General features: G+C 34.2%; 1 protein-coding gene across 3 annotated transcripts in view; it reads left to right on the forward strand.

Moving 5' to 3' along the window:
- The window catches only part of DYM (dymeclin), a 619494-nt gene that overhangs the window by 94153 nt on the left and 510496 nt on the right, over positions 1 to 14845 (forward strand). For all 3 annotated transcript variants that reach the window (XM_074206163.1, XM_074206161.1, XM_074206162.1), the window contains one exon: positions 5476 to 5548. In XM_074206163.1, coding sequence (XP_074062264.1) covers positions 5476 to 5548 — 73 coding nt within the window. The remainder of the gene's footprint in view (positions 1 to 5475; positions 5549 to 14845) is intronic.

Below are 14845 nucleotides of genomic sequence, written 5' to 3' on the forward strand. Positions count from 1 at the left end.
CTTCTAAGAAAGAGGTAAAAGTTGGGATAAAATATGTACAAAAATTTTTCCAGTAGCTTGTTTTATGGTAAGAAGTAATTAGAAACCAAAGGAATCCCTTTCAAATTCAGGAATAGCTAATGGAGTGATGAACAAGATGGTTTCAGAAAAACCTCAGAGGACTTGTAGGAACTAATGTGAAAATAACTAGAAAAGTTTCTCTTATTTTAGATTTTTGCAAGGCAATGTGGTTAAGTGACTTGCCCAAGGTCATACAACTGGATGATTATTAAATGTCTGGGCTGGATTTGAACTCAGATCCTTCTGGCTTAAGGGCCAGTGCTCTATCCACTGTGCCACCTAGCTGTTCCATATCAATTTTTAAAATAGCTTCAATATTGTAAAGATAAATTTTGACTTAGATTCTCTGATCAACACAATGACCAACCACAATTCAATGAATTCATGATGAAACATGCTGTCTGAGGATCTTCCTCCTTTCCTCCCTTCCTTCTATTCCCCACCCCCAATTGTTTTGTGTGAATACATTCTGTTACCTTTACAATGAATGGGGGAGGAGGAAAAATGTTGGAGAGAATTTAGAAATGTAATAAATTGAATTAAAACAAAATTATAAAATATATACAATTAAAAAAATAGCCCCATACTATAATCAGTCTATCTTATGACATCAGTTCCCCTCTGTGAGACTAACAGGTTTTTGTTTAAAATGCAATTGACTCTTAACATTTAAATCATGGATCATTTTTTCCAAAACTACAACAAAATTTTAGTTAACTATTTTTGTAGTTGGTGAATTTTTTTTTGTGTTGTCGTAGAACACAGTTCTATAAGTCTAATCAATTCTCCTTGCCGAGATAGTTAAAATATGGTATAACTTTTTTTTTCAAAGAATAATTTGTTTGTATCATTTGGACAAAAATTAACTTAAAATTTTAAGTATTTTAAAATGACTTGTATATTCTTATTTTTACTATTGAATTTGGGAATTACAGTGCATAATACCATGATTTTATTAATACAGGTTTATAGTGAACATCAGCCAGCTATCTGTTTGGTTTTAATTTAAAGAAAATTAAGTTGTGCTCTGATTTTGTCAGACACTCTGTTAACATTTTTTGGAATTCAGTTCTGTTATTTCTTGGTGTGTTTTTCACTACTTACACATGGTTCTATGTAGTGATGGACAATAGTGGCTGTTTGGCTTTCTGAATGCAATTTTTTTCCTTTTTTTAGTTTATTTATTTTATATTATTACAATAATCTTCTTGTGAGAGTAAACATAACCCACCCCCCCAAAAAAAGAGAAACCTCAAGAATAGTAATAGAGAAAGAAAAGTGTACTTCAGTCTGTGTTCAGATTCCAATGGCTCTGTCTCTGAGTTGAGTTGCCTTCTTTAGTTGCTATTACCAGCTGTATTTCCTTTTACTCTATTCCTCCCTACTCTCATTTATTCTACTGAATGCAAATTTAAAAAAAATAACAATTAGCTGTTTCTTTATAAATGTTCTTCTTAATTACTGCTTATAGCTTGACTTAAATTGTCACATACTTATTTCTTCTGACTGCTCTTCTCATTTTCTTTTTCTTTATTTCTCACTTTTGGGTAGTTCTTGCTTTTCTGTCCTAGTAAAGAGTGTTATTGGATTATATGTAGGATTATAGATTTGGAGCTAAAAGGGACTTTAGAGATAGCTTACCTCAGGAATTTTTCACCTTTTTCAAGTCAAGGTCCCTTTTGACTATTTAATGTAAAAAGAGTGTTAGATTCTGAGTCAAGAAATATCAAAATCCTGAGCAAATTACTTCACTTCTGTAAGTATCAGTTTTCTCATTAGGAAAATTAAGCAGGTAAGGTCAATGAAAAGATTTCAGGAGTTCCATGCAGTTGGATGTGGGGAAAACAATTGCATCTTTATTTTCATTTACCTCTTTGTTTCTGGTAGCTTTTAGAATTTTCTCTTTGACTTGGGAGTTTTGGAATCTGGCTATAGTATTCCTGGAAGTTTTTTTTTTTAGGATCTCTTTCAGTAGGTGACTGGAGAATTCCCTCAATTTCTATCTATTTTACCCTCTGCTTCTAGGATCTCAGGAAAATTTTGCTGTATTATTTCTTAAAAATTGAAGTCTAGGCTCTTTTCCTGGTCATGACTTTCAGGTAGCCCAATAATTTTTAAATTGACTCTTCTGGATCTGTTTTCAAGGTCAGTTTTTTTTCCCAATGTGATATTTCACATTTTCTTCTAATTTTTGACTTTTTTATTTCTTCCTGATTTCTTGCAAAGTCATCAGCTTCCTTTAGTTCCATTCTGCATTTGAAGGAGTTGTTTTCTTCAGAGAGCTTTTTTATCTTCTTTTCCAGCTGGCCAGTTCTGCTTTTTAAGGCATTCTTTACCTCATTTGCTTTTTGTTTTGCTTGTTCCATTTGGCCCAGACTGGTTTTTAATATATTATTTTCTTCAGTGTTTTTTTGTATATCTTAAAACCAGGCTTTTTATTTGGTTTTCATGATTTTTCTTCATTGCTTTCATTTCTCCTCTCAATTTTTCCTCTGCCTCCCTTAATTGCTTTTCAAAATCTTTTTTTGAGCTCATCCATAGTCTGAGCCCATTTTCTATTTCTCTTGGAGGTTTTGAATATGGAAGCTTTGATTTTTTTGTCATCTGAGTATGTTTTGATCTTCCATGGGACTACAGTAATTCTCTGTGGTCAGATTCTTCTTTTTCTGTTGTTTAATCATTTCCTCAGGCCAAGACTAATTTACAGCACTTCTAAGGCTTTGGGTTTTTTTTTGGGTGGGGGAACACCCCCTGGGACCTTTATTCCTCCAAGGTCTTATGCTCTTTTGCCTGTGCTTTGATAATGTAGATGGCCACAACACTCCCCTCTGCTCTGGAGCTTTGAAGAGGGTCCCTGCTATCTTAGTATGAAAGGCCAAACTGCAACCTGGATCTCAGTGTGGGCAAACAGCAGCATCCTGCCCCAGGGAGAACAGAGAGATTTCTGCAGTCTCCCCTGACTCCCTTACCCTCTGTGGGCTGTGCTCTAGAGGTGCAGGCTGGTTTCTCCTGATTCTTGCTGCAACTTCTGCTGGCCATGCATCTGACTCCATGTGTAGCAGAGTTCTCTCACTGTCCTTCAAACTATTCCCAGTGATCCCTGGCCTGTGCTGCACTGGGCTGTGCTGCAGTGAGCTGAGATTGGGGCCTTTTTCCAACTCCCGATCCTGGTGAAACACACCTTTCCCACGAAACTTCTAAGTTGTCTTGGACTGGGAAAATGTATCACTCAGTCTTTCTGTGGGTTCTGCCCCTCTAAATTTTGACAAAAGTCATAATTTGACGGCCTTTGGAGTTTTTTGGGGAAGGAATTTCCAGGAAATGCTGCCTTCATGCCACCATCTTGGCTCCACCCCCTGATCACTGTATTGTTGAGAAAAGCTTAGTCTATTATAGTTCATCATCACACGGGATTGTTTTTAAAAGCAGTGTTCTCTTCTGGTTCTGCTAACTTTACTCAGTATCTCTTCATGTAAGCCTTTCCTGGTTTTTCTGAAATCTGCATGTTCTAATAGAGTAATAATATTCCACTATATTCATATATTACATCTTTTTCAGCCATTCCCCAATTGATGAGCATCCCCTCAATGTCAAATTCTTTGCCACCATAAAAAGAACTACTGTGAATATTCTTGTACAAGTGGATCTTTTTCCCTTTCTTGTGATCTCTTTGGGATACAGACCTAGTAGTAGTAGTAGTAGTATTGTTGAATCATGGTATGTCTAGTATCATAGCCATTTGGATATAGTTCAAAATTGCTCTTCAGAATGGTTGGATCAATTCACAATGCTACCAGTAGGGTATTAGTATCCCAGTTTGCCACATCCCCTCCAACATTGATCATTTTCCTTTTTGGTCACATTAGCCAATCTAATAGGGGTAATGTAGTACCTCATAGTTGTTTTAATTTGCATTTCTGTAATAGTGACTTAGGATATTTTTTCATTTGAATATAGATAGCTTTAATTTCTTTATTTGAAAATTGCTTGTTCATATGAAAGAATGTTCTTTTAGCAAATGCAAGCCCTTAATAATTTCATTTGGAAAATGCTTATTCTTGTCATGAACTTCCATTTTATTTTTGACTTTGAAATGCCACATGTCATTTTCACTAAATCTATATTTCATCATCATCATTTTTGTTTTGCAAGGCAAACGGGGTTAAGTGGCTTGCCCAAGGCCACACAGCTAGGTAATTATTAAGTGTCTGAAATTGTATTTGATCCCAGGTGCTTCTGACTCCAGGGCCGGTGATTTATCCACTACCCCACCTAGTTGCCCCCATCATCATCATTTTTTTAAAAACTGACAAAGCTGTGATTGCATTGCTTAATTGACTCAGCTGTAAACTTTGTTTATGAATTGCTGAGGTCATACTTTAGAGTGATGCTGGAATACAGAGTAGGGAATCCTTGTCACCATTTTTATGTTTAAAAATCAGAATTTTTTTCCCTCTTTGGGAGAATAGACTCAATCAGGCAAAGTCTTTGGGTTTCCAGAATAAATCTTGGGTGGTCAACATACTTTTCTGATTGCTTTGCTGCCTAGTGGAATATTATTAAACTGGCTAAGTTATTTGATTTGAAATCCTCTTTAGGGACTCAGTAAGTGATTTTTAAACATTACTATTCAGATCTGGAAGGGAAGCCAGAGTATGAAATTTATATCAAACCACCCCAGGAGTAGGTTTGTTAATTTATATGTTTTATTTATTTATTTATTTTTAGGTTTTTTTTTTTTGTAAGGCAAATGGGGTTAAGTGGCTTGCCCAAAGCCACACAGCTAGGTAATTATTAAGTGTCTGAGACTGGATTTGAACCCAGGTACTCCTGACTCCAGGGCCGGTAATTTATCCACTACACCACCTAGCCACACACCCCCCCCTTTTTTAGGTTAATTTATATGTTTTAAATTGAGTAGCTTTGATAAAGAAAGACTTTTCTGTTTAAACCTAAATATTAACTTTTTCTTGTCATTGCAGAGGTCAGTGTTGTTTATACTCTTTCCTATCTGCTAAATTAAGCTGGGTCCTCCTCTTTTCTTTGATTCAACTTCTGTACACAATTCTTATAGCCCTTCTAGTCCTTTTTTTTTTCTCATGAGATTACTTTCCCAGTGTAATTCATAGTGAGGCATAATGAAGTTAAAAACAAAATCTACATATATTTATGTGTTCTTCCAAAAAAAATTGATAAAAGTTTTGGAGATTCCAGGTGATTTAAGTTATGTTTCTGAATTCTTAGGATGATCATAGGTTTCAGCTAGGTTCATAACTTGGCTTTCATTAAAAAGTGAGCACATTTCTAGTTGTAATAGTTCTTATTTTGTATTTGAATGAAAAGTAATTTGAATTTGAGATGAGCATTACCTGTGTTTTGTTTTCTGATGAACCTTGATGTATCCTATCTTACCAGACGCTGACTCTGAAGATCTCATAGAAGAACTGCTTTGCTGCTTGATCAAGTTAATCATCGACATCCCACTCTTGTAAGTTCTGATCATCAGGCTTTGTTTATGTTTTCTTTATATTCTCAAAATGATGAATTTATTAGCATTTTATAGTTTATAGAACCAGAATTTTATCTCTTTCAAAATCATATATCCACCATATCCTGTTTTTTTTTTTGTCTTGACACAGTAGCTTTCTAATAGTGTCTGTACAATGTACAAATAGTTGGTCAACCCACCTGATAGATTAGACTATTCAGTGGAGTTAAAATAAAATTAAACTAATTCTTGACTAAATTTTGCATTTCATTTCCTCTCATTATTTGTTAAGTCATTAGTTGTGCTGTTGATCCAGTGTCTTTTGTCCTTTTTTGAAAAAGAATTTTGGAGAGAATAAGTTATTTGAAGATTAAAAATCAAATTCTTTACCTTAATAATTCTGATCCCAATCACTGCTGATCTACTTTTTTTTTTAAGCAAAAAATTACTTTTTTGGGTGAGAATAAGTGTCTTGGGGGTCTGTCATCAGAAAAACTTCTTAACCCATATCTGAATATCATTGATTGATGATAGTCCAGAAATATTTATGCTCCTCCTGGGCATATGGGCCCTTATTTTTCTTTAAACACATTGAAGCAGATAGGTTAGTATATTGTCCAGGCTTCACTGGATTTCCTTTTGATAATATCAGAGGATAGCAGAGTTAGAGTTTTTGTTAATCATTTCTTGTCTTGGAGATGCCAGGTCATTTGTTAGCCTTGGCTCGACCTTACAACTAAAGGAAATTTATCACTTAACAGGTATAAATCTTCAGTAACAACATTGTGTTATATTTATCTTTAATCCCAAAGGGATTGGATTGTTCATTAATAAAACTTTTTCAGAAAATGCTATCAGTAGATTTTAAAACTTTATCACATGAAATAATCCTTTTCTTGTATATGTCTTATGGTATCTAATAGTTTGTGTTTTATAGTGAGAATGCCCAATTAATATTTATTAAATAGTTAATTGGGAGTTTAATTCATTTCCAGGTAATTTTACTTTAGGACTTTTAATTTATAAAAATCTGTTCTCTTTCTCCTCTAAAAAGCACACGACAAAAACCCCAAAATAATCTAAAGCCCTTGTTAGAAATACACAGTCTAGCAAAGCAAATTCCCCTATTAGCCAGGTCCAAAACATATATGTCTCATTCTCTACCTTGTGCCACTACCTCTCTGTCAGGAGGTAATTGGCATGCTTCTTCATAGGTATCTTAGAATTGTAGGTGATCATTGCTTTGATCAGATTGATTGATTTTCTTTTAGAGTTACTTGTCTTTACAGTGTTCTTGTAAAAGTTTCCTCCTGGTTCTATATATTTCGCTCTGCATAGCAGTTTGTCCAAGCCTCAAGACTCTGGATTTATCATTTTCATCATTTCCTACAGCACTATGTATTCTTTTTATATGTATGTAGTATACTTTGTTTAGCCATTCCCAATTGATGGGCACCCTGTTAATTTCCAGTTTTTTGTCAGAACAAAATGAACTTCTATAATTGTTTCTGTTCATAAGAGTCCTTTGATGTCTTTGTTGGCATCAGTAAATCACAATATTTACAGCCTAGTAAATCTTTTAGAATGGGTATCACTTCCCAGCCCCACCAACAACAATGTATTAATCTACCTGCTTCCTCACAGGTCATTCAACATAAGATGTTATATTTTTGTCAATTTTGTTAGTCTGATTGGTGCAAGATAAAAACCTCAGTTGCATTAATATACATTTCTTAAATTATTAGTTATTTGGAACAGTTTTCATATGGATATTGATAGCTTGTATTTCTTCCTTTGAAAACAGCTTGTTCATGTTCTTTGGCCATTTAACACATGGCTCTTAATTTGAATTAGTTCCCTATTTATTTTTGAAATTAGATATTTAAGAGAAAAACTTGTACAAAGATTTATAATTTTGAAAAAATTAATTTGTTACCCTCCACTTTATTCTTCTATATATTTTCCTCTATTTGCTTCTCACCCTTCTTCACAAAGAAGAAAAGATTGATAATCAAGAGTGTGCTCAGCATTCCTTCCTCCTATCCATCCTCTCCTGTTTTCCTCTTGAAAAATTTTTCCTGTATCAATTTTGGGTGTGCATGTGCATAAACACATACGTTGTATGTTTGTGTGTGCGTATAGTGTACCCTCTTTTGAATAATTTATATGTAGATGAAGTTCTGTTGTTGCTTACTCCTCCACCTCTTCCTTCCTGTTTGAATAGCCTTCAACTTGAACACTCCAATTTTGTGAGAGTATTTTTCATATATTTTCCCCACTAGCTTATGCACTTTCCCTTTCCTTTCTATACTACTTTTAAGTAGCATCAAAACATATTTAGATACTTTCTAGCTTTCTTTCTCATTTAACTCCTACTATGACCCTTGATAATAGAGGGTTCTGAGCAGATACTTGTGTCACTTTTTTTATTTGAATGCATTACTTTCCCCTTAGTTGTATTACATTCATTTGATTGTGTCTGACTCTTTGTGTCTCTGTGGAATATACTGCCTGTAGTTTTCTTGGCAAAGGTATTGGAGTGGTTTGCTATTTCCTTCTCCACTGGGTTAAACCTAAGAAAGCTTCAGTGCCTTGTCCAGGTCACACACCTAGTGAGTGCTTGAGGCTAAATTCAAAAATCATCTCTACTTGACTCCAGTCGCAGCTCTTGACCTACTGAATGATCTAGCTGCCTTCTTCTTGTTTATTAATATGCTCTAATTTCTTGTTAGAACCTTTTTATATTTCTTAACCCCTATATTTGAATTTCAGTTTGTTCATCAAAAATGCTTGGAAGTTCTCTATTTCTTACAAGTTTTATTTCCCCTCTTGTAGAGATAATATTTAATTTTTTTTTTTTTTAGGTTTTTGCAAGGCAAATGGGGTTAAGTGGCTTGCCCAAGGCCACACAACTAGGCAATTACTAAGTGTCTGAGACCGGACTTGAACCCAGGTACTCCTGACTCCAGGGCCGGTGCTTTAGCCACTATGCCACCTAGCAGCCCCATATTTAATTTTTTTGAGAAAGTTATTGTAACTTTTATTATATAATTTATATTTATTATGTAATATAATATATAATTATAATATATAATTATTATGAAGTTATTGTTATTTTTTTACTGTATTTTTCTCACTATGCCTCCTTTGTTGTGATTTTTTTTTCTGACTGCTTTCAGTATTTTTCTTTGACTAGCAAGATCTTGTGTTTTTACTATGATATTCTTGGGAATTTTCCTTTCTAAGAGATCTGGGCAATTTTATTATTTTTTGAAATATGATGTGATTTTTTTTTTGGTCACATCTTTTCAGTGATTGTTAAATTTCTTCTTTTTTCCAGGTCATTTCTTTCTGTCATGAATTCATATGTATTCTTCAGCTTTTTTCAATGTTTTAACTTGGTTTTAATATTTTTTATTATCTTAGTCATTTCCTACCCTTTTATCCATTTTAGTTTTCATAGTCTTATTGCTGTTACCTCCTGGGCTAATCTTAATTCTCTAAATTCTTTAGTATATTGCTCTCATTTCTTTGCTAGTTCTTTTTTAGCACTTGAATTTTACTCACAAAATCATTTTTCACTTACTCTTTTAAAATTCTTGTTTTATTTCTTTCAGGAATTCTGGGAGGAATTGTATCTAAGCCTTGCTTTTCTTTTTTTTTTCCCCTGACACATTTTATTTTATTTTTTTAAATTTATTTTTATTAAAGATATTATTTGAGTTTTGCAATTTTCCCCCCAATCTTGCTTCCCTCCCCCCACCCCCCCACAGAAAGCACTCTGTCAGTCTTTACTTTGTTTCCATGTTGTACCTTGATCCAAATTGGGTATGATGAGAGAGAAATCATATCCTTAAAGAAGAGAAGTCTAAGAGGTAACAAGATCAGACAATAAGATATCTTTTTTTTTCTAAATTAAAGGGAATAGTCCTTGCACTTTGTTCAAACTCCACAGCTCCTTATATGGATACAGATGTCACTCTCCTTTGCAGACAGCCCAAAATTGTTCCCAATTGTTGCACTGATGGAATAAGCGAGTCCTTCAAGGTTGATCATCACTCCCATGTTGCTATTAGGGTGTACAGTGTTTTTCTGGTTCTGCTCATCTCACTCAGCATCAGTTCGTGCAAATCCCTCCAGGCTTCCCTGAAATCCCATCCCTCCTGGTTTCTAATAGAACAGCAGTGTTCCATGACATACATATACCACAGTTTGCTAAGCCATTCTCCAATTGAAGGACATTTACTTGATTTCCAATTCTTTGTCACCACAAACATGGCTGCTATAAATATTTTTATACGAGTAATGTTTTTACCCTTTTTCATCATCTCTTCAGGGTGGGTCAAAGGGTATGCACATTTTTCTTGCCCTTTGGGCATAGTTCCAAATAGCTCTCCAGAAGGGTTGGATGAGTTCACAGTTCCATCAACAGTGTAATAGTGTCCCAGATTTCCCACAGCCCTTCCAACAATGATCATTATCCTTCCTGGTCATATTGGCCAATCTGAGAGGTATGCGGTGGTACCTCAGAGAAGCTTTATTTTGCATTTCTCTAATAATTAATGATTTAGAGCATTTTTTCATATCAAGCCTTGCTTTTCTTTTAGGCTTTCCTTATAGATGTTTTGGTTTTATTTTGTTCTTTTGAATTTGTGATTGAGGCACCTATGTCAGCATAATAGCTTTTGGGGGGAGGCCTTTCCTCTCCATTTATTCCCCAATTGAGAATTTGTTATAAGGTCAATATCTATGAGGTTCTGAGTGTTGCTTCTATCTCTTTATCTCTTTTGTATTCTCTTGAGTCTTTCTTTCTTGGGGATATTGAATGCTATGTTCTTCAACGATTTCAGAGGTGTTTTGGGGCTACTAACCTGCTAACTTTTAGTGATCTCTATGTTATGTGAGCCAAGGAAGATTGTAACCCTCTTGCTTTTTAAAAAAAATTATTTATTTATTTTGAATTTTACAATTTTTCCCCTAATCTCACTTCCCTTCCCCTACCCTCCACAGAAAGCAGTCTGTTAGTCTTTACATTGTTTCCACGGTATACATTGATCTAAGTTGAATGTGTTGAGAGAGAAATCGTTTACTTAAGGAAGAAAAATAAAATGTAAGAGATATCAAAGTTATATAATAAGATAATGGTTTTTTTTTTAAATTAAAGGTAATAGTTTTTGGTCTTTGTTTAAACTCCACTTTCCTTAAACTCCACTTTCTCTGGATACAGTTGGTATTCTCCTTTGTAGATACTCCAAAATTTTTCCTGATTGGTTTCATTGATGGAATGAGCAAGTTCATTAAGGTTGATCATCACCCCCATGTTACTGTTAGATAACTTTTCTGATTTTGACCTTGACAAAGCACCTGTGGTACTGCCTCTGGTTGGAGCTCTAGTAAACTATTGTTGGCCTCAGATACTGTTGACTTGTTGGAAGTTGTGCAGTTCCAGAGGGACAGACCATGCTCAGTGCCATATTTGAAACTTGACCTCCCCAGGATCACAGCCACACAGTTACTCCTATAACTGCTCCATGCCTGAGACAGGCACCCTTTCAAATAGCACTTGTTACTGAGCCTTATTGCAATGAGAGAGCTGCCTGTTGCCACTTTATTCTACTCCCTGAAGAATGCTGGATTCTGTCCCTCTTCTTGCCTTAGTGTGCATCTGCAGGTTCCAGTTCAATCTTTGGACTTCAAGCGCTGTATGGTAATCCCACGTGAACCTATTCTTGTCACCAGACCTCTTTCTTTCAACTGGAAATGACAATATAATGTTTTCCCAAGCAGAATTTGCCCTTGCTAGGTCTTTGTGGAGTACTTGAATGAGAAAGTTGGACTGCTGCACAGTCATTTTATCTGGTGAATTGATTGTAGCAGCTGCGTCATTGCTTGTAACAGACCTGCCAAGAAAGTGCCATTCATTGTCTACCTACTTTTCTTCATAATTCAATGATAATTCCTCTAAGTTTAGCTAATTGATACACAACATAGAGTTTTGGAAACTGCCTTCTATTTGGAATTTTATAGATAAGATTTCATCCTTTATTTAGGATCTATATGGCCCTGGACAAGGCATTTAATATGTCTGCACTGTTTAGTTCTTTGTAAATGTAGACTGATGAACTTGGCAGTCTCAAAGGTCCCCTTTTTTTCAAATTCAGTGAAAATCATCTGTTCCAGAAATATGTCATGCTTTTCTTTTTCCCTATGTAGGAAAGAAAATAAATTTGATATCTTCAGTTTGTGGGAAGGGGTAGTGTAAAGAAACAATAAAATTTAGCATGTTTTCTTGCATGTATAAATGTCTTAAATTTCCTTTTGAAAGATGACCATTTAATAGTGAATGGATGAAGATATCTTGATATTGTACTTATGCTCATGAGGAGATAGGCATGACTTTTTTAGTCTGGCTTGTGTTTTCATTGATTTTAAGCAGTTTCCTAATGAGGAAGCTCCTCCTGGCGGTGATTCACATTTTCTTGGCAATTTTATAGTCTTAGGAAATTGGGATATTAAATAACCAGTGTTTGTCAGAGATGATGTTTTAACTTGGGTCTTCCATTTCTTGACACCCTATGATGCCTCATGTCCATATGAACCCATATGTAGTTATAAATATAATGTAAGAATCAATTTATAATTACATACAAAAGGGCTTATCATATCTTTTGCGTATAATTTATATGATATACAAATAACAATATGGGTATAAATATGTTTATATAGCACACTTTAATTACATTAAATATATCTATATATCTATATATATAGATATATCTATATCTATATCATCTCTACGTAATGAATTCCTTTCTGGGCATGCTGTAATAGTTCATAGTTGAAACTTAGTGGATATGATGAGATCACTGAGTAATATAGCATAAAGGGACAAGAGAAGAAGACCCAGAACACAATCTTGATGGATACCCATGATTGGTGAACATACTATTTAAAAATTGTTTTTTTATTTATTTAAGGCAATGGAGCTAAGAGTGACTTGCCCAAGGTCACACAGCTAGGCAATTATTAAGTTTCTGAGGTCAGATTTGAACTCAGGTCCTCCTGACTCCAGAGCTGGTGGTCTATCCACTGCACCACCTAGATTGCCTCCTCCCCACCATGAGTACACTTTCAGTGAAAATCTAGAGAATAATATCATGAAAATCTAGGGGGCAGAACAAAAGGGTGTTAACACCAAAAGATACAAAAAGGTCAAGAATAAGGATTGAGAAAAGTTTGGACTTAAGAGATCATTGGTTTCTTTGGAGAGATACATGATAAAGTTGGAATCCAGACTCCAGAGAGTTAAGATGAGAATGAGAGGAAAGGAAATGGAAGCATCTTTTTTTTAAAAAAAATTTATTTAGGGCAAAGGGGTTAAGAGTGACTTGCCCAAGGTCACACAACTAGGCAATCATCATCATCATCATCATCATCATCATCATCATTTTAGATTTTTGTAAGGCAGTGGGGTTAAGTGGCTTGCTCAAGGCCACACAGCTAGATAATTATTGTCTGAGGCCAGATTTGAATTGAGGTACTCCAGGGCCAGTGCTCTATCCATTGCAACACCTAGCTGCCCCCTAAAGATCTTCTTAAATAGTTTAACTATAAAAAAGAGAAGATAAGTAGTTTCAGGAATGGAATAGATTTTGAAGCTAGGGAGGCATAGGTGTGTTTATAGGTGGTAGGAAAGCATCTAGTAGATGAGAGATTGAAGATAAATCAGATTGAGATGTAATCTGCTGGAACATTATGAGATGGAATGAAATTGCTCAAAATTTGGCCTTGGCAAGAAGAAGAGTCTGGTCTGACTTTTTTTTTTAACGAAATATATAAGGTTCTATAAGGTTCTACACTGGAAAGGATGCGGACCAGAGGAGTCATGGGCTTTTATTAAAATTGAAATGAGAAATTAGACCTTAATTACAATATTGAATATTTTAAAATTATCTTGGTGAGAGGAATAAGATTTTGCCAATAACAAAACCAATAAAAATGAGCATAATTGCATCAAAGAATGAATTTGTTTTTTTCTATATTCTCATTATTTACTTATCATGTTGTGGACATATTGAATAAATGTAAAATGTCTTAGAGAATAATTTATTTCTTGTCAGTATGCCTCTAGGCTTATACTTATTAGTGAAAGCCATTGCCTAAATTGATTTCTGTATATCACAAGCTAACAATGACAAGGAGTGCCAATATGCCATTTGGAAAGCAATCAATTTACCTCATACATACATACATACATACATACACATGCACATTTATTTATTAGACTCTTTAAGCTTGTAGGCCACTAAAATCTACAGATTTTTTTTTTTTTGCATCTTCCTTTCTTGTACTTCTGAGATTGAATTTTTTGATCCTAAGTATAGAACTTCACATTTATCTTTAAAATTTAATTCTTTTTAATTTGGTGCGGAATTCTAACTGGTCAAGATCTTTTGTATCAGAACTGTTTTTTCAGTATGTCAAGCTATCTCCCTAGGTTCATGTCATCTGCATTTTTGTTAAACCACTTTTATGAATTCTGCCTTTTTTTTTTATTAAGTCTTATGTTTAATCAAACTTGTAGAATTCAATTAAAAAGTTCCTTCACTAAAGGAATAATGTTTGATCAGGAAAAAAATCCATAGCCATAAAATTAAATGGTAATGAGGGCATATATTTTAAAATGCTGAAGAAATCATAGACTATAACTTTATCAAAGGAGTTGATGAGTATAATTTTTTTTAATAACCATGGATTATTAACGTGACATATTGAACATGTCAAATAATTTACAAGCCTGAAGTGCTGTTTGTAACTACTCTCATAATTTTGTAATGCGCCAGCATGATATCCAAGGTCTTGCTGGCAGTTTGGAAAAGTTTTAGAACTCAGTTTGCCAACTTGTGTTCCTTATGGTGTTAGACTTTTTTTTGTGGAACAGAAGAATAAAAATAATGATTTTCATATTTTTCTTTTTCATCTAATATCCTTGTGTTCATATTTCTATGGTATATTTTTTATCTCCATCACAGAAATTTAAATTTTATTTAAATTTATGAATTTTTAAATTTTAATTTCCATTTTTATTTATTTACACATTACTAAAATAGTCTTATAAGAGTAAACATAATCCTGCCTCCCCCCACAAAAATAAAAAAAAAACTTCACGATAAATAAAGTGAAAGAAAGAGAAAAAAATGTGCTTCACTGTGTTCAGATACCATCAGCTCTATCTTTGGGGGGGGTCACATTCTTTATCATAAGTCCATCAGAGACGTTACTTACATATTTTTCCAC

The sequence above is a fragment of the Macrotis lagotis genome, chromosome X (assembly GCF_037893015.1).
Source record: "Macrotis lagotis isolate mMagLag1 chromosome X, bilby.v1.9.chrom.fasta, whole genome shotgun sequence".
NCBI lineage: Eukaryota > Metazoa > Chordata > Mammalia > Peramelemorphia > Peramelidae > Macrotis > Macrotis lagotis.